The 20,695-nt window shown below is 44.6% G+C and overlaps 1 protein-coding gene across 4 annotated transcripts in view; it reads right to left on the minus strand.

Annotated features, from left to right (window-relative positions):
• Window positions 1-4,148: 4,148 nt before the first annotated feature.
• LOC138754797 (uncharacterized) overlaps window positions 4,149-20,695 on the minus strand; it is a 79,318-nt gene continuing 62,771 nt past the window's right edge. For all 4 annotated transcript variants that reach the window (XM_069919620.1, XM_069919619.1, XM_069919617.1 and 1 more), the window contains 4 exons: window positions 13,380-13,412; window positions 12,970-13,044; window positions 11,352-11,393; window positions 4,149-4,973 (listed from right to left, as the gene is read on the minus strand). In XM_069919620.1, the coding sequence (XP_069775721.1) occupies window positions 4,922-4,973; window positions 11,352-11,393; window positions 12,970-13,044; window positions 13,380-13,412 (202 nt within the window). In that variant the 3' untranslated portion in view covers window positions 4,149-4,921. The remainder of the gene's footprint in view (window positions 4,974-11,351; window positions 11,394-12,969; window positions 13,045-13,379; window positions 13,413-20,695) is intronic.

Consider the following 20,695-nt stretch of genomic DNA (forward strand, 5'->3'; position numbering starts at 1 on the left):
ATCCTGTCCCTAATAAGGTCCTCCGCATACTCCTGAGCTGATACTGCTTTAAAGTTGCATCCTCTCGCCAGGTCTTTCAGAGAGAGTATAAAGTCTCTGGGAGACCCCCCTACTTGTGACCTGGTCATGAGTCTGTACCAGGAGTGTAATTCACTATATGCCTTACTGTAATGCCTCTGTAAAATGCTCATTGCCTCTTGGTAGGACCTGGCATCCTGTATAAGGGAGTAAGGGTGGTCTCCCAGCTGGGCTCACAGCAGCATTAATAGCTCTTTATCTGATGCCTCAGCACCCTCCACGTAATTCAGAAAGCATCTCTGCCAGTGGTCGAAGTGCGTGCCGGCTATGGGATTTTTGATGTCGAGCTCCAGCCTGTCTGGTCGCAGCACATGGCTAAACCGCAGTCTCTGGTCCCTTAGGTGTAGCAAGGGCAGACCCTGGGGTACTGGGAGCTGCTGGTAGAGCTTCTGTGGGGCTTGTGTCTGTTGGAGGAGTAACCTGGGCGCTTGGGGCTGTTGGCTGAGTCCCTGGCTTTGGGACATTTGCAGCGGGCTTAGGGGGGGATCCCAGTGGTAGTGTCAGGTCTCCGTGGTACTGGGGAAACTGCTGCTGGGGGAGTGACGATAGTGGTGTCTGTTTTCCCTGGCTCCGGAGTGGTTGGGAATTCTGCACATAAGTGGCGATCGGGAGCACAACTTGTGGAGATCCTTCCATCCGCACTTGTGGCCCCTTTCTGATTGGACAAGGGTTTAGGGTCGGCGGCGCCTGTACCGGCAAACCCACGAGTAGGCAGGGCTCTTGGCCATTTCTTACCTGCCTTATCATACTTCTGTGGTCTTCCCTGCATTCCACCATGATTCCAGTACAGCGGTCCCTCGCCGTCTCTGTCCTCAGAAGCACGTGCGTGCTAGTCATCCCCAAATTCTATTCCTCAGGAAGAGTCTCCAGGTGGTCGAGAATGTGCATCAGAGCAGAAGCAGCTTCTATCCTAGTAGCTATCATATTAGTTTATTAAATTGTACTGACAATAACCACACCAGCAGTGTGAGTATAAGACAGCTTTAAAAAACTAATATGTGCACTAAGAGATCTTGTCTATCTGCAAGACTGTAGCTCTGGACTGCTTTATATACAAGGTCATCGGGATGCCCCCTGGTGACCTAGTGGTGTAATTACATATCATCACACAGAGTTCCTTAACGAGGTGATACAAGTATATAGGGTGATGCAGAAGGCCTTTGATACCATTGCACAGGCCACTGAGTGCAGGAGCAGCGACGTCATGTTACACTGGAAAGGTGTCAGTAACTGTTTGGTGAATGAGGCACCAGGCCTCATCTCGGTTCCATGACCACACAGAGTGAAACATGAAAGCCTGCAGATGCTGCGATTATCGATGCTGGGGGGAATTTCAGCCGGTCTCATGGCATCCACAGGAGGTAAAGGTATTGTAGTGATAGGTTTTCTCCTTGTACAATATTCTCTTATCTATGCTGTTATGAGAACCCGAAACCACCCCATCCACCCCCAACCACCCCATCTTTCACATCATTCCCCTTCCCCCCCCCACCCACCAATGATGGGATTCATCACCAGGGCACAGCTCAGCGGCCCCCACACACAATCTTTCTTCTGCACCCGCTGCACAGACAGTCCTGCCCCCAAACATACAGCCGCACCCCCAGACACTCAACCGGTAACAGAGCAAGCAAACTCCACACCCGCTCCCACAGACGGAGGAAAACGCCAGTGGGACTAACCCTCTTGGAATGAGGTGATTCAAAGACAAAAAGGATGGGGGGGGGCTCTGTTTTTAAAGAAGGGCTGTTTTCTCCTTGTATATTATTCCCTACCTGTGTGCTCTTGTATGTATGAGGCTGGCCCACCCACTAGCGACTCATCTCCTATGTTTCCGCTCCTTATGACCTGGCCTTAAAGGTTGACCCCCCCACCACCCCCGCCAATCCTGTACCTTCCAGGCCAGCCAAAGTCTCATGTTTATTAAAGCCTATCATTCCCCAGCTCTCGTCTTTGTAGTTATTGATAGGGCCTATCTATTACCGACATTTCGGGACCCAAGTCCTTCCTCAAGGTAAAAGCAAAAAGCATGCAGGAGTCTAAATTAAAGATGAGAAAGAGAAAGGGGGAAGACTGGGAGGGGCAGGAGTCCAGACCAACAGGCAAAAGGAGTTAATTGGATCTGATGAGAGGTGAGAATTTATTTTGTGAAAGGAGACGAAGGGAGAAGAGAGATAGAACGAGGAGATGAGGAAGAGGAAAGGTCAATGTTAATGCCATCCGATTAAGAATGCCCCTCCCTTCTTCCCCATTGCCTGTCCTTAGTTCTGTCTCTCTCCCACTCACCTCTCCCCCCCCCACCCATCTTTTCCCTCTGTCTCCTTTCTCAGAGCCGAAATCAGTTCTCACCTTTCCTCTTATCCTATCCAATTAACACCTTTCATCTATTGGTCTCTCCCTCCCACCCCAAGACTTTATTCAGATGTCTGCCTGCTTTTTGACTTTACCTTGAGGAAGGGTTCAGGCCCGAAGTGCCGGTGATGTGTCCTCCCCTCCCATGGATGCTGTGAGGCTGGCCTAGCTCCTCCAGCGTTTACTGTGTGTGTTTTAACTACACTCCGGGATACTCGATCTCTTCCACAGAACCTCTTATCTGTCCCCCTAACTATAGAATCCCCTATCACTACAGCTCACCTCCTCTCCTCCCTATCCTTCTTAGCCACAGGGCCAGAGACCTGATTGCTGTGGCTTTTCCCTGGTATGTGCCCCTCCCTCTTCCCCCACAGCAGTATCCAAAATTGTATACTTATTATTGAGGGGAATGGGCAAATAGGGTTCCCTGCACTGCCCACCCGTCCCCTTTCCCTCTCCTGATTGTCACCCATCTACCCTTCTCCTGCCTTCTATGTGTGATAGTGTAACTCCTGTCTATCACTTCCTCTGCGTCCTGAATGATCCAGAGTTCACCCAACTCCAGCTCTAAATCCCTAACTTGGGTTGTCAGGAGCTGCAGCTGGATGCACCTCTTGCAGGTGTAGTCATTGGGGACAATTGTGCTGTCCCAGATTTCCCACGTGCTGTGTTCAGAGCATTGCACTGCCCTAGATGCTCTCTCCATTACCTATTCTTTGTTTCATGCAAAGAACTTACCTGGCCTTAGCCCACCTGAAAGAAGCTAATCCTCGGCCTTGGCTCACCGTAGTCCCTCAAGCCTGAGCTACTGAGTTTCGCTTGGAGGTGTGTAACTCCTCCTGAGATGAGGAGTTACACACTTCCAAGTGAAGTACCGGTACTGGTATTTACAAGTTGGCTGATGACTTCATAGCTGTCAGCAGAATCACAAGCAATGAGGAAGCGTACAGGAGGGAGATAGATCAGATCGCTCAATGTCAGCAAAACCAAGGAGTGTGATTGTGGACTTCAGGAGGAAGTCAGGGGAACATGACCCAGTCCTCATCGAGGGCTCAGTAGTGGAGAGGGTCAAGAACTTCGAATTCCTGGGTGTCAACCTCTCCGAGGATCTGTCCTGGAGCCTCCACATTGATGCAGTCACGAAGACATCTCGCCAGCGGCTGTACTTTGTGAGGTGTCTGAGGAGATTTAGTATGTTACCGAAGGCCTTCATAAACTTCTACAGGTGGACTGTGGCGAGCATTCTGGCTGGTTGCATCACTGCCTGGTCTGGAAGCACCAACTCTCAGGACAATAAACTCCAGAGGGTTGTTAACGTGGCCTGCGGCATCGCGGGGGCACCAGACCTCACTCTATCGAAGACATCCACAAGGCGCTGTCTTCAAAAAAACAGCCTCTATCCCCAAAGAACCCCACCCCCCTCAGACCACACCCACTTCACTCTGCTACCATTGGGGAAAAGGTACAGGAGCTTAAAGACAACCACTCAGCGGCACAAGGTCAGCTTCTTTCCCTCTGCCAACAGATTTCTGAATGCTCAAAGACACTGCCTGACTTTTCGTCCACCATTATCGTCACTTATTTTATGGTAATGTTGCAAGACGGTTATAATCTGAATGTTTGCACTGTGATGTTGCTCCAAAAACCCCAAATTTCATGATAATAAATTCAGATTCCAATTCTGAGCAGAGAATATTTGGCGAGTAACTGAGACCTGGTTCATGCAAACAGCAAAAGGTTTATTGACCATTGGGAGGTGTTAACACAGATGGGTTCAGACACACAAATACATTGTCTCCTGAGGCCGCTCTCTCCCCCATCACTGCTGCCTGGAATTCTCAGCGCTTCCCAGTCTGATATTCCTGAATCTGGGGTCCACCGGATGATTTAAACACACACAATGCTGGGTAAACTCAGCGGGTCAAACCATGTACTTTATAGAGCAAAGATAGAGATACGTAACTGACGTTTCAGGCTTGAGCCCTTCGACAAGGTACGAGCAAAATGTAGGCAGGCGCCTACATAAAATGATCGGGGCAGGGAGAGGATCACAGTTCCACAGGCAGGAAGTAATAGGTGGATGAGCACACCAGCAAACAATGGGAGGGGGAATGGGTCTGTGAATAGAGAGGAAAGGGGGGTGCCTACATTTTGCTCATACCTTGATGAAGGGCTCAAGCCCGAATCGTCAGTCATGTATCTTTATCTTTAGTGTATAAAGTCCGCTGTTTGACTGGCTAAATTTCTCCAGCGTTTTGCTTTTATTTCAGTCAGTGTCTGCAGATGATCACTGTTGGGTGGCCAGTTTGTCGTTGAGTGTTGGTGCTGTCACAGGGTGGGGGAGAGGGGGCGGTGGAAGTGGGCGATGAGCCAATGCCAGTCTTCCTGGAAGGTTGAGCTAACAGAATAGTCCACGGCAAGTCGCAGCAGCTCGTTGGTCGTAGCGAAGCTGGAGTTTCTGCACCAAGCAGAGTACTCCTCTTCACCCGCCTCACGAAATGGGGCAGTTGGAGCTCTCGGTCGAAATGAACCAGATCTCTCTACTGAAACGTCAAGCAGAGAAAGGTTAAACAGAAAAGTGAGGGAGGGAATAATGGAAGGGGTCCGTTCCCTCAAAGGGGAGATATATGAACAAATATATTTACTGAGATATATTATCAATGTTTTGAGCTTGAGCCCTTCTTCAAGTCAGGAGTGTGATGGAACACCCTCCCCTTGCCTTGAGTGCGGCTTGAAAAACACGCAGGAAGCTCATCACTGTTCAAGACACACCAGGCTGGTAGCCCATCCACACCCATATCCATACCATTCAACAACCCAGAGCAGAGGCAGTTTGTACCATTTACCGCACAAACTCGCCAAGGCTCCTCAGCACATTCCAAAACCACTCCCTCTGGCAGCCACATGGGCAGCAGAATCATTGGGACAAGATGCCATTCAGCTGATGAACTGCCCTGACTCGACAATATCTCACTGTTCCTTCATCAAAATCCCACCACCCACCCCTCACAGAAATGTGGGTAGAAGCACACTGCAAGAAATAGGAGTGAGAGTCGAGCCTGCTCTGCCATTCAATGGGATCGTGGCTGATCTGATGGGCTCATCTCCACCTTTTCCCCATCTCTCTTAAAGGCATTCCAGGCTCCCACAATTCTCTCTGTAAAAAGCTTCCCCCTGATGTCTCCCCTAAATTTCCTTCCCTTCACTTTGGCCCCTGGAGCTTGCTGATCCTGCCCTGGGAAAAAGGTGCTGGGTGTCCACCCTATCCATGCCTCTCAGAATCTTGCGGACCTCAATGAAGTCTCCTCTCATCCTTCTTCGCTCCAAAAAGCCTCAGCTCTGCAACATCCTGGAAAATTTCCTCTGCACCCTCTCCATCTGCCTTTTGCACCTGCAAACCAACCTTTTGCGATTCATGCACAAGGACTCCCAAGTCCTTCTGCTGGCAGCATGCTGCAAACGCTCGCCGTTTGAATAATAACCTGAGCTTCCATTTTCCTTTCGAAACCTCACATTCACCAACATTGTACTCCATCTTTCTGTGGTCTGGAAGCTGTTGCCACGAAGCGCCCTGAACACAGGGGCAGACCCGGCTGGCGTGTCATCTCGGCACCAACAATCGGGATCAGGGCTTGAATCCTGTGCTACCCGTGAGGAGTTTGTGCTTGTACACCCTCCCTGTGTCTGCGTGGATTTTCCCCAAGGAGCTCTAGTTTCCTCCCACCAGAAATGTACCGGGGGTATAGGTTGGTCAGGTGTAATTGGACAACACGAGCTCGTGGGCTGAAATGGCCTGTTACTGTGCTGTATGTCTGCATTTTGTTAAAAAAAATTAATAGCATTGTCCAGATACAGCATGGAAACAGGTCCTTCAGCCAACTATTTCATGCTGACCATTTCTGCTCGCACCACCAGTTCCCTTTCCTTCAAGAGCTCCCCCACACACCTGTTAAATGGTGTGAAGCTCTCTATCTCCACTACCCCCTCAGGCAGTGTGACCCTCGCATCCTCTTCCCTATTCATGTCAGGCCCAGGTTTACACATCGAGGTGATATAATTAATATAAACAGCATATAAGAGCGGGGATGTAATGTTAAGACTCTATAGGGCACAGGTGAGACCTCGCTTGGAGTAATGGGGACAGTTTTGAGGGCCTTGATTGAGAAGAGACATGCTGGAATGGATGGGTTAGCACATAAGGAATGTTTGCCGGTTCTTCGTTGGAGTAAAGTCATGGTGGGGGAGTCTAGGACAAGAGGGCAAGACTTCATGATAAAAGGGCGTCAATTTAAATCCGAGATGTGGCGAAATTCCTTTAGCCAGAGGGTTGTGAGACTGTGGAACATTGCCACAGGCGGCTTGTGGAAGCGAGGTCATGGTGTATTTAAGCCAGAGATTGATGGGTATTTGATTAGTCAGGGCATCAAGGGTTACGGGGAGAAGGCCGGGGAGTTGGACTGAGTGGGGAGGATGGACAGAATTGTGGAGAAGACTTGACGGGCTGATTGGCCTACTTCTGCTCCTATATCTCCTATGAGATCAGAAAGAGCAGCAACTCTTGAAAATAGAACCTTCCCCAGTTCCTGGAGAGAGAGATCAGAGATTTATTAGGATGTTTACCAAGAATCCAGGAACTGAGTTACAGGGAAAGGTTAAACAGGTCAGCACTTTATTCCCTGGAGTGTAGAAGAATGAGGGGAGATTTGATTGAGGTGTTTAAAATTATGAGGGGGAATAGATAGAGTAAATGTAGGTCGGCTTTTGCCACTGAAGGTCGGTGAGATACAATCCAGAGGACATGGGTTAATGGTTAAAGGGGAAAAGTTTAGGGGAATTAAATTAAATTTAGACATACAGCGCAGTAACAGGCCATTTCAGCCCACGAGTCCATGTCGCCAATTTACACCCAATTAACCCGGTACATTTTGAACAGTGAGAGGAAACTGGAGTGTTGTTCCTCCCCAACGCAGACAAGGAGAGAACATACAAACTTCTTACAGGCAGTGCGGGGTTCAAACCCTGCCCTGATCACTGGTGCTATAACATTGTTGCACTTACCACAACACTGACCATGCTGCCCTTGAAACATTGGAGTGGGGGGGGAACTACTTCACACAGAGTGCTGTGGGAGTGTGGAACAAGCCGCCAGCTGAAGTGATGAATGTGCGCTCGTTTTAACATTTAAGAAGGATTTGGACAGGTACATGGATAGGAGGGGTATGGACTGGGTGCAGGTCAGAGGGACTAGCAGAAAAATAGTTTGGCACAGACGAAAAGGGCCTGTTTCTGTGGTGCAATTTTTTTTGGCTCCATGATACTAACCATTCCATGTCCACCCATTGTCTGTCGCCAGTTCCTAGAACAACCATTCCTGCCTACCTGTTCTGTTACCCCATATCCATGTCATTAATGACCAAGAGGCCACTCATGTAACACCTGATCAAAAGCATCCTCATCTACAAACACCACATCAGCCGGATTATCCTCATTTGTTTCTTCATCAAAGAAATCCAGGCATATAATGAATCCAGTTTCGTCCAGCAATGGAGCTTTGCTGTGGCACCACCCAATCAGTTCTCAATCTCAATCTTATATTCTGACACAATTTCCCGTTTCTCAGCCAGTGACAGGGACATCACCAGTGAATTTGTGGATTGCCCGTTGAGAGTATAATGGATTGAGTGGGGGTCCAAGCACACAGCCTTGAGATGCCCTGTGTTGATGGGCAGCGAGGCCAATCTGCACCGAGTGGGGCCTGCCGTTGAGGATCCGGTTCCAGAGGGATGAACAGAGTCCCAGATCACTGAGTTTCATCACACGCCGTGCTGGTGGTGTTGAACACCGAGATGCAGAGCAGAGGGTCAGTGAGCTGGTGTTGATCTGTGGTGACAATAGGTGAAACAGGTCCAGGTCCTTCCTGAGGCTGGAGTTGATTTGCTCCATAACCATCCCCTCAAGGCACGTCATCGTGGTAGACTTTAACATCACAGATTGATAGTCGCTGAGGCGGGTCACCTTGTTCTTCTTTTGGGCACCAATGTGATGGCTGTTGTTTTGAACAAGGCGAGGACTATGACAGAGTTGCAGTAACTCCAGCCAGTTGGTCAACAAAGGTCTTAAGGAAGAGGGGATGGAGTGGTGTATCTAAGTTTGCTGATGACACTAAATTGAGTGGAAAAGCACATTTGTAGAGGATATGGAGAGTCTGCAGGGAGATATATAGGTTAAGTGAGAGGGCAAGGGTCTGGCTGATGGAGTAGAATGTTGGCAAATGTGGGGTTAACCACTTTGGAAGGAAAATGGAAGATCAAATGATTATTTACATGGGAGGTGATTGCAGTGCGCTGCCATGCAGGACTCGGGAGGGCTTGTGCATGAATCGCAAACGGATGGCTTGCAGGGGCAGCAAGCAATCAAGAAGGCAAATGGAATGTTGGCCATTGTGAGAGATGAGTAAACTTGACATAAAAATATGAAAGATGGGGAAACTAGTAGACACATGGAATGATGGATTAAACCAGTATGAACAGGCTAAGCATGGAAATTAGGATGCAGGAAGCAGAGTCAGCCTATGTAAGATAAGAACCTTCTAGTCCTTTCGACAGGATCAGTGCCCACCGTATGAATAAGATAAGGAGAGGTAAGGAATAATAGAATGTAGGAAGTTGAGATAGTCTGGATGAGATAAGGGTCTCCTAGCCCTAGACAGAAGTACCAAGTTTTACGTATATAATTAGTAAGTCATACACAGATTTATCAAGTTATGCATATTTAATTAGTAAACCCTAGACAGGATTAGCGAACTCTGCATATGAAGGGACTGTACTCTGAGAGTTGGAAAGGTGTGAATGGGGACAAGGGCAAGGTTGTGAATAAGGACAATGGGGATAATGACATGAGACACCGACAGGATACCCCCTGGTCCTCCAAGTCCACTGAAACTGCATGTAGGCAGGAAGGATTGCCTATGCCAAACCCATCTAGGAGGCAGAAGAATGTAAGGGGGAGGGTATTCTGATACTGAAATTCACTATATAAAAGTTGCGTGAGCCCCAGTGTATGTGTGTATTCCCAGGGTAAGGGGAAGCACCCAACTTTGCATTGTTGTTATAATAAATGTTCTTTGTTCTCAATTTTTGTCTCGAGCAATTTCTGTTAAGGTATTTCTATTTCTAACAGCCGTCATTGCCGGAGGGATTGAGTTTAGGAGCAGTGAGGTTCTGCTGCACCTGTACAAGGTCCTGGTGAGGCCGCATCTGGGGAACTGCGTACAGTTCTGGCCTCCTGACATGAGGAAGGATGGATTGGCTTTGGAGGCGGTGCAGAGGAGGTTTACCAGGTTGATTCCAGGGATGAGGGGATTGGCCTATGTGGAGAGATTGAGTCGTCTGGGACCTTAAACAAAAATTTAGAAGAATGAGAGAGGATCTTATAGAAACGTGCAAAATTATAAAAGGCATTGATAAGATAGAGTTAGTTAAATGGTGGGGGAGACCAGAATGAGGGGACATAGCTTCAAGATCCAGGGGAGTAGATTTAGGACAGAGATGCGGAGAAACTGCTTTTCCCAGAGGGTAGTGAATCTGTGGAATTCGCTGCCCATTGAAACAGTGGAGGTGACCTCAGTGAATGTATTTAAGATAAAGTTGGATAGATTTCCACAACGTAGGGGAATTAAGGGTTGGGGGTAAAGGCAGGTCGGTGGAGATGAGCCGAGCATCAGATCAGCCACAATCTCATTGAACAGCGGAGCAAGTTTGACAGGTGGGATGGCCGACTCTTGCTTCTATTTCTTAAAGTACTCTGTCTGGGCTTCAGTCATCTTCCTGAAGGCCTGTTCATGTCAGCAACAGGAATTGGCAGCACAGAGTGGCCGGGAGCTGTGGGGGCTCCTGAAGGGGCGTGCCTCTTCTACTTCATGACGGAGGCAATGAGCTTGTCTGGAAGAGATGCCTCGTTGTTTATGACTTGCCTCGTTTCGCCCGATAGGATGTAATGGTGCGCAAGCCCTGCCATGGCTCTCTGAATCCTGGCTTGGTCTGGAATAGTCTTTTGGCATGGGTGATGTACTTCACGAGGTTGTGTTGACACTTCTGATATATTTCTGAATCGGTCCGATCTGAACACCATCGATCTTCAACAGGTTCATTCTCAATTCCAACCAAGCACATTAACTTTTACTGTGAACGCTAGAGAATGGTCCCAAGTCCACTACCACTCTTGGCCTGTATAACACAGGCCACTGTATAACACCCATTCAGACTAGCCCATTACCGGTCTCAAAACGTTAAACTAGCTGAAGCCTTCCGTGATATAACCTTTGATACTCTTGGTGGCACATGGAGCGGCTTCCATTCCTCAACATCCGACCCCTCCCTTAGGATGAGCCCCCAAACTCCACTACAGCCCCTTTTACCTTGAGGAAGGGCTCAAGCCTGAAATCTCGGTGATGTATCTTTATCTTTGCTCCATAAAGGACAGAGCTTGACCTGCTGAGTTTCTCCAGTGTTGTGTTTTTTCAACATCCCGTTTAATTCATTTACAGCAGTGGTTTCCAACCTTTTCCTTCCCACTCACATCCCACTTTAAGTCATACCTAGGCCATCGCTGCACAGTAAGGGGTTGCTTAAGGTGGAATGTGAGTGGGAAGGGAAGGTGGAGAATCACTGCTCAATTATTACTGTAATAATTTGCTTGAGAAAAATTGTCATTGGCTCATTTCCTTTGGAGTTCTGAAACCATGCACATAACGAGCCAATTAGGTACAATTAAAACAGTGTTTATCACCCACATCCTACTTGAAGTAATCTCTATGCCATAGGTGATTATGATTAGTAAGGGATTACTTCAGGTGGGATGTGAGTGGAAAGAAAATGGTTGAAAACCACTGATTTACACAGAGGATTTCAGCTGTCACTTACCGACGGAAAAGTTCTCTTTTCTTCCGTTCTTCGAACGGGCCCCTGTTCCGTGTGAAGAAAATGAACCATGAGAGGACTGTGGTGCAGAGAGACGCACAGATACACGTAGCGGTGTTGGCTCACGGTATAACTTGGACGGACAGAATAAACAGAAGGAAGGGACGTCTTTCAGTCCCGAGAGCTCACTCGACTATATCTTTGGACTAAACGGTTCAAATGATCCCGTCCCACATCAATAGAGTTCACGGTGGGCAGGGGTGATGTGTTGTGTTCCAAGGGGAATAGGGAAATGTTCCATCGGGTGTGTTTCTGTCCTTCACAGTGGGAACCCAGCATCGGCCCCGTGCGGTGGTGTCGTCCGCACGCAGATAGATGGGCAGAGAAACCGCGGGCAGCGACCCCACGGCTGCCCACCCACTGCACCATCCCTACTGCCATTCGGGCGCCTGACCCCCACCACCAGTATCATCGCCCTGTGATGGCCCATGGGAAGTTGATGGTTGGGACCTGTCATCCCCAAGAGCCACCGACTCCAGAACACCTCCCGGTAGTGTGACTAGTCACCCATTCATTCGACGGCAGATAGCAGCAGGGTTCCGGCCCTGAGGCCAAACACATTATGGGGGGGATTGCAACGTGGATCCTCGGGTCTTGGACAGAACCAGGGAGGAGGATTCACTCACAGACCCAAGGATAGCCGTGTCCAACGTTGGCTCCCCTTGGACAGGCATCGTCAGGAGTGGGGCTATGCCCCTCACCACCGCAGCGCTCCCACCCCTCCGTGAGGACGTCCCAACCCACACTTGAGAAATGAACCACCCCGATCTCCTGCACACCTTTCCAATTCATACTGTGACAGAGTATTTAGAGGTGGTTTGGGAGGAATTGTTAGAGCAGCTTGCACACACACATATTAAAACAGAGAATTTTTGCATGACTTTTGCAGAGTGCTTTTTGCAGGAGGCAACAAATTTCTAGAATACAGCTAGCCTGGGAGAGCTTGTGATTTTTGCAGACAGAGGAGGAGAGTTTTGCTCTCAGAGAGGGAGGGTGTGAAACAGAGAGAGGAGACAGAAATCCATTCCAGAGAGACAGTCTGGCAAGCTTTGAAAGGCTGCCTGGTCAAAGGAGAAGATTGGTGGTGTGAAGGGTGACCTGAAAGAAAGAGGATCATCAGGAGAACCCTGAAGGGGGCAAATTTCATCAGCGAGACTGATTGAGAAGGAATCAGTTGTGAATGTCCTGGAAAAGAAATCTCTCTCTCCGAAAACCAGCAAGAACCCTCCTGAATGGAAACCATTTGCCTATTAAGCACCAGAGACTGGTGAACTTTGTTAATGCTAACTTCTGTGCACAGTACTAGAATTGCCTGCAACAAGTGAGATTGGACAGTGTGCCAAAGAACTTTTCAACTCTTAAATGGACATTACACACACCTGTGCTTAGTGTTAGAGGAGGGATTAAGTAGTTAGGTAGATTAAGTATTAAGTTAAACTTTAATAATGTTTTCTTGTTCAATTATAATAATAAACAACTTTTGTTTCAGTAACCCAGTGTTGTGGTGTATATCTATCGCTGCTGGTTTTTGGGATCCTCTCGGCTTCATAACAATACTCACTCCGACGAGTCCTCGTCAAATTCAGAATCGCTCCCATTCCACTCCAACGAGTCCTCGTCAAATTCAGAATCGCTCCTGTTCCAGATTGAGCCAAAGAATCAGATCCCTTCATTTTACAGATGAATTTCAATTTCTCCATCCCATGCCGAGTCCCACATCTGAACAATTCCTCAATGTCCCGCTCAGTCAATCCATTTCCAACTCCCTCGTGTGAACCGTGATCTTGCCCAGTGCCAAGGTCGGCGCTTATTTTATTTCATTACCACTAAAATATGCACCGAGTGGGTCTTCTGTCGATCGCCACCGCAGCGCTCCCCAGCCCTCCCTTAGGACGAGTCCCAACCGACACTAAAAGCCACTGAGTCACTAACCGCCGCGATTCCACACATAATGTTCCAATTCATACTCACATGGACTCCAGCTGGTTAGATGCAGACAGGCTCCTGTTCCAGAAAGAGACAGGGAATCAGGGACCTTCCTTTCACACTTTCAGTCACTTTAATGTCTCCATCCCACATCCACCCCCACTTTGAACCGCTAGCCACCAAAACCAGCTGGGGCAAATATCAGCTCATTCCCTGTCTGGGCACGTTACCAGCATCAGGACTCAAGCGTCCAATTCAACAATGCCAGGGCGCGCCTTCTCACTGTTCCAACATTGTATGCGCCGTTGGTTCAGCTTTTCTTTCTCCACACGCTGCTGGGCATTTCCAGCATTTCTTTGGTCTCCGATTTCTGCAGCACCTTCCCGTCATCTCACAGTTTTAAATCCCACATCAGATTTCTTGTCAGATTACATACCTGACATCACATACAACCCTGAGATTCTTTTTTCCCATGGGGGCGACAGAATTACCACTAATTGGTAGTGCAAAAATTAAATTGTACACAGCGTGAACAAGTAAACAAATAAAGAAGTGTAAACAGATCACGAATGTAAACAAACTGACTGCACAATACCGGGATATCAAAGAAAATCAATAAAGTGCACAAGTAAGAGTCTTTACATGAGTCCCTGATCGAGTTTGTCATTGAGGAATCTGATGGTGGAGGGGCAGCAGCTGTTCCTGAACCTGGTGGTGCTATTCTTGTGGCCCCTCCACCTATTTCCTGATGCCAGCATCGAGAACAGAGCGTGTGCTGGGTGGTGTGGGTCCTTGATGATTGCTGCTGCTCTCCGATGGCAACATTCATTGTAGATGTACTCAATAGTAGGGATGTCCTGGGCAATGTCCACTAACGTTTGCAGGGCTTTATGCTCAGGGGTATTGCTGGCCCCATCCCACACCATGGTGCAGCCGGTCAGCACATTTTCCACCACACCTTTGCAGAAATTTGCCCGGATTTCTGATGTCATACCGAACCTCCGCAAACTCCTGAGGAATTAGAGGCGCTGACGTGCTTTCTTCATGATGCCGTTGTTGTGTTGGATCCAGAAAAGATCCTCCCAGATGGAGACTCCCAAGAACTTAAACTGGATTGTAAACCTCTGGCTTTCCCTTCCTGAAACCAACAATCAGCTCTTTCGTTTCTGTGACTTTGAGTACAAGGTTGTTGTTGGCGCACCATTCAGCCTGGTTTTCAATCTCCAACCCACTACCGTGGTTTGTCCCCATTTCTTCATATATTTCTGCACTCAATAAAGCAGCAGCACCACATCCCCTGGTCAACCCAGGTCTCACCCTATCACAGGTATTCTCTTCCATCTCTCCTTCTTCCCCACACCAACACTGCACCTGGGGACCAACTTGTTTCCCCACATCCCCACTCCCAATGAAGACTCAGGGACCTGACCAGCCCATCTTTTTGCATTAGTGATGGATTCAGGCGGTTGTGCCATTGACTGATGTGAACACCGTGGATCTGATCTGCAATCGTTTGCGCACCCTTGTCTCATTCTTAAACCCAAATGAGCAAATCACCTGTGGATATGGTCCCAAGCCCACTCCATCTCCCTGATGCAGTAAGACCCCATCTCAGCAACCGAACTCCCACTGTGTCTGCTATTTACACCTGTTCAGACTAGTCCATTACCAGTCCGACAAAGAGTAAATTTTTTTTTTAATTTTAAAAAAATTTTTCACACTGTGAACCATGTCAATCAAAATATATACAAACATTTCCCTCTTAAATATACACAGTGGCAATTTTCAATCCTTTTTTCCCCCTACCTTCCCTCCTCCCCCCTTCCCACCCCTCTCCAAAACCAATAAACATTCAACATATACAATACAATAAACCCATTAAACAATATCATCACACAATGAAAATAAAAAAGAAAATTGTGTCATCTACTTTTATACACTGGATCACGTCTTCTTCTCATTTTATCATTTTAGCGGGTGGAGGTCCGATGCAAGCCCTCTCTGTTATGTTCCATGTACGGTTCCCAAATTTGTTCAAATAATGTGACTTTATTTTTTAAATTATATGTTATTTTTTCCAATGGAATACATTTATTCATTTCTATGTACCATTGCTGTACTCTCAGGCTCTCTTCCATTTTCCAAGTTGACATTATACATTTTTTTGGTACAGCTAAGGCTATCATAATAAATCTATTTTGCGCTTCATCCAGTTTGAGGCCTAATTCTTTACTACTTATATTACTTAGAAGAAAGATCTCTGGATTTTTTTGTATGTTGCTTTTTGTGATTTTATTTAATACCTGATTTAGATCTTCCCAAAACTTTTTCACTTTCTCACATGCCCAAATTTCATGTACTGTTGTTCCCATTTCCTTCTTACAGCAAAAACATCTATCTGATAATGTTGGATCCCATTTATTTAACTTTTGGGGCGTGATATATAACCAGAGTAACAAATTATATTGTATCATGCATAACCTCATGTTTATTATATTCTTCATAGTTCCAGAACATAACTTTTCCCATGTTTCATTTTTTAATCTTTATGTTTAAACCTTTTTCCCACTTTTGTTTGGGTTTATAGCTTATTTCATCATTTTCCTGCTCTTGCAGCTTGATGTACATGTTTGTTATAAATCTTTTTATTATCATTGTGTCTGTAATCACATATTCAAAGCTGCTTCCTTCTGGTAATCTCAGTCTGTTTCCCAATTTATCCTTTAAGTAGGCTTTCAGTTGATGGTATGCAAACATTGTACCATGAGTTATTCCATATTTGTACTTCATTTGTTCAAATGTTAATAAATTATTTCCCAAAAAAAGTTTCTAATCTTTTAATTCCTTTTCTCTCCCAATTTCTAAAGGAAAGGTTATCTATTGTAAAAGGGATTAGCTGATTTTGCATCAATAATAATTTTGGTATTTGGTAATTTCTTTTTTTCCTTTCTAAGTGAATCTTCTTCCATATATTGAGTAAATGATGCAATACTGGTGAGCTTTTATATCTTACCAGCTTTTCATCCCACTTATAAAGTATAAGTTCTGGTACCATCTCCCCTATTTTATCTAGCTCTATCTTAGTCCAATCTGGTTTTACCCTTGTCGGATAAAAATCTGATAAATACCTTAATTGTGCTGCTCTATAATAATTTTTAAAGTTTGGTAACTGCAAACCACCTTGGTTGCACCTCTCTGTTAATTTATCTAACGCTATCCTCGGTTTCCCCCCCCCCCCCCCCACCCCTTTACATAAAAATTTCCTTATTATTCTCTTTAGTTCATTAAAGAATTTCTCTGTTAAGGGAATTGGTAACAATTGAAATAAGTATTGTATCCTTGGGAATACATTAATTTTAATGCAATTTACCCTTCTTATCAACGTTAGCGGTAATTCTTTCCAATGTTCTAAGTCTTCCTGCAATTTTTTTATTAGTGGCTGATAATTTAATTTGTACAAGTGGCTTAAATTATTTTTTAAATTCTGTATAATCCGCATTACTCATTGGCATCGCTTCACTTTTATTTGAGTTGATCTTGTACCCTGATATTTCTCCATATTCCTTCAATTTCTTATGTAGTTCTTTTATTGATATTTCTGGTTCTGTTAAGTATACTATGATTTTATACTCCTTTTCCTTTATTTTTATCCCTTTTATTTTATTTTCTGTTCTTATCAGTTCTGCCAATGGTTCTATTGCTAAAGCGAACAATGAGGGAGATAGTGGACATCCCTGCCTAGTTGACCTACTTAATTTAAATTGGTTCGATACATATCCATTTACTGTTACTTTCGCCAATGGTCCATTATATAATGCTTTAATCCAATTAATATATTTTTCTGGTAGATTGAACCTCTGTAATACTTTGAACAAATAATTCTATTCTACCCTGTCAAAGGCTTTTTCTGCGTCTAAAGCTACAGCCACTGTTGGCTTCTTATTTCCTTGAACCACATGAATTACATTAATAAATTTACAGACATTATTCGCTGTTCATCTTTTCTTAATAAATCCAGTTTGATCTTGTTTTACTATTTTTGGTACACAGTCGGCCAATCTGTTTGCTAATAATTTTGCTATTATCTTACAATCTGAATTAAGTAGAGATATTGGTCTATATGATGCTGGTGTTAGTGGATCCTTCCCCGTCTTTGGTATTACTGTAATTATTGCTGTAATTAATCTGGCAAGTTTTGTGTTTCTTCTATCTGGTTCATTACTTCCAGGAGAGGAGGAATTAATAACTTTTTAAATGTTTTATAGAATTCTATTGGGAATCCATCCTCTCCAGGCATTTTATTATTCGGCAGCTTTTTTAATATATCCTGTACTTACTCTATTTCAAATGGTATTATCAGTTTGTTTTGCTCCTCTTCTTGCAATTTCGGCAGTTCAATTTTAGCTAAAAACTCTTCTATTTTATGATCTTTCCCCTCGTTCTCAGTTTGGTATAATTGTTCATAAAATTCCTTAAAGTTCTCATTAATCTCCATTGGATTATATGTAATTTGTTTGTCCTTTTTCCTTGATGTCAATCCAGTTCTTTTAGCTTGTTCTGTTTTAAGTTGCCAGGCTAATATTTTATGTGTTTTTTCTCCTAGCTCATAATACTTTTGCTTTATTTTCATTATGTTCTTCTGCACCTTATACATTTGTAATGTTTGTTTTTTTTTGGTCCGCCAATTCTCTTCTTTTTGTTATATCATCCCTTGTTGCTAGTTCTTTTTCTGTACTTACTATCTCCCTTTCCAACTGTTCTATTTCTCGATTGTCATCCTCTTGCATTTTAGCTACATTACTTATTATCTGCCCTCTAATGAAGGCTTTCATTGCATCCCATAATATAAATTTGTCTTTCACAGATTCCATATTTATTTCAAAGTACATTTTAATTTGGCGTTCAATAAATTCTCTAAATTCCTGCCTTTTAAGTAGCATGGAGTTTAACCTCCATCTATGTGTTCTTGGTGGGATGTCCTCCAGTTCTATTGCTAATAACAGGGGTGAATGATCAGATAGCAATCTAGCTTTATATTCAGTTTTCCTAACTCTCCCTTGGATAAGGGCCAACAACAAAAACATATCAATCCTTGAGTATGTTTTATGCCTACTTGAATAATATGAACATTTGATTCTCCCTTGGGTGCTGCCTCCTCCATATATCCATAAGTTTCATTTCCTGCATTGATGTAACCATAAATTTGGCTACTTTATTCTTTTTGCTAGTCTTTTGTCCAGTTTTATCCAACATTGGATCCAAATTAAGGTTAAAATCCCCTCCTATCAATATATTCCCCTGTGTATCTACAATCTTCAAAAAATATCTTGCATAAACTTTTGATCCTCTTCATTAGGTGCATATATATTGATCAAATCCCAAAATTCTGAATATATCTGACACTTTATCATTACATACCTCCCTGCTGGATCTATTATTTCCTCCTCTATTTTGATTGGTACATTTTTATTAATTAATATAGCGACACCTCAAGCTTTTGAATTATATGATGCTGCCACTATGTGCCCTACCCAGTCTCTCCTTAATTTATTATGTTCCACTTCAGTTAGATGCGTTTCCTGCACAAATGCTATGTCTATTTATTCTTTTTCAGGAAATTTAATAGCCTTTTTCGTTTAATTTGGTTATGCATTCCATTAATATTTATAGTCATATAGTTCAAAATGGCCATCTCAAATCCTGTTTACACTTCATTTCCGCTTCCTCACCACCACATTTCCCTGTTTCCCCATTTTCATCTCTCATTTTCCCATTTTGAACTCAATGTATGACAACACATTTAAAACATAAAATACTTCAACAACTCCCACATCTAATATTCCCTTAACCCCAAATGATCCCCCTCCTCTCTGAGTTGCCCCTTATCCCTTGCCGGGCAACCACAACTCCCCTCTCCATTTGGATTCCAAACCTGCTCGCAAGCATCAACTGATTTCGCAGTGACAGTTATTCTCTCCCACCCAACCCCCTCCAGAAGACTTTTTTCTTCACATATAACAAAGGTCACCCTCTTTTTTTTCCCCTTACTTCCTTTCTTCCCTTCTCTTTCCCTTCTTTAGTTCTTACATATTATTTTTACATCTTTATATGTAGTTTGTCGTCATTCTTCATTCTTGTTACATCTCTTCATCTCTCCTTCTGTCCTGCAGGGGTTCTGAAAATTCTCGTGCTTCCTCCAGATCTGAGAACAGTCTGTTTTCCTCCACAGGGATAAATATTTTAAGCACAGCTGGATATCTTAGCATAAATTTATAACCATTTTTCCATAGGATTGATTTTGCTGTATTAAACTCCTTCCTCTTCTTTAAGAGTTCAAAACTTATGTCTGGGTAAAAAAATATTTTTGACCCTTGTATTCCAATGGTTTTTTGTCTTCTCTAATTTTATTCCTTGCCCGCTCCAGTATATTTTCTCTTGTCGTATATCTCAAAAATTTTACTAAAACGGATCTTGATTTTTGATTTCGGAGCTAGTGTTCTGTGTGCCCTTTCTATTTCCATTTCTTCCTGTATTTCTGTCATTCGCAGGACCTTTGGGATCCATTCTTTTACAAATTCTTTCATATCTGTGCCTTCTTAATCTTCCTTTAGGCCCACTATTTTTATGTTTTGTTTCACCAACTATAATTTTCCATCATATCAATTTTATGAGATAACAACTCTTGTGACTAACTTTTTTGTCACTTTCTTCCAATTTTCTTTTTAAGTCGTTCGCTTCCATTTCTACAGCCGTTTCTCGTTCTTCCACATTTTCTAATCTTTTCCCTATTTCTGTCATGACCAGCTCTATTCTACTCACTTTTTCTTCTGTACTTTTCTTTTTTTTCCATTTCTCTAAATTTTAATGTCAACCATTCTTTTAATGCCCTTTGTTTCTTGAAAATTTTTTAAAAATCTATATTCTGTCCATCTGTTTTACCTTCTATTTCTCTGTGCAGATCTTGGTCTTCTTCATCCTCTTCTTCTGTGTCTGTACCTGTATTTGTGTCTTCTTCTCTTCCTTGTATCTGTGTCTCTTCTGACTTTCCTGATGAGTTGCTTGTCTCACTTTGCTGGGCTTCTTCTTGCTGGCTTCTTGCTGTTGGTCCTCTTCTTCTGGGCTACTCATCTGTTGGGCCTCCTGTTGCTGCTCTTCTTTCCTATCACTCCCTTTCCTGTCACTTTCCTCTTCTTCCAGCTGAGAGCCCTGGTGTCGGGCATCCCTCAGCTGGTCGCGCTGTGTTTGCCCACTCCTCAGCTGGGCCCCCCTCCCGTTGGTGTTCTCTCTTTCCTTAGTGAGTGTACTTTTGTTTGGCTCAAGAGCCATTTTTGCAGTCCAGCGGTCGGGGTTCGCGACTCTGC

This window comes from Narcine bancroftii, chromosome 2 (assembly GCF_036971445.1).
Source record: "Narcine bancroftii isolate sNarBan1 chromosome 2, sNarBan1.hap1, whole genome shotgun sequence".
Taxonomy (NCBI): Eukaryota; Metazoa; Chordata; class Chondrichthyes; order Torpediniformes; family Narcinidae; genus Narcine; species Narcine bancroftii.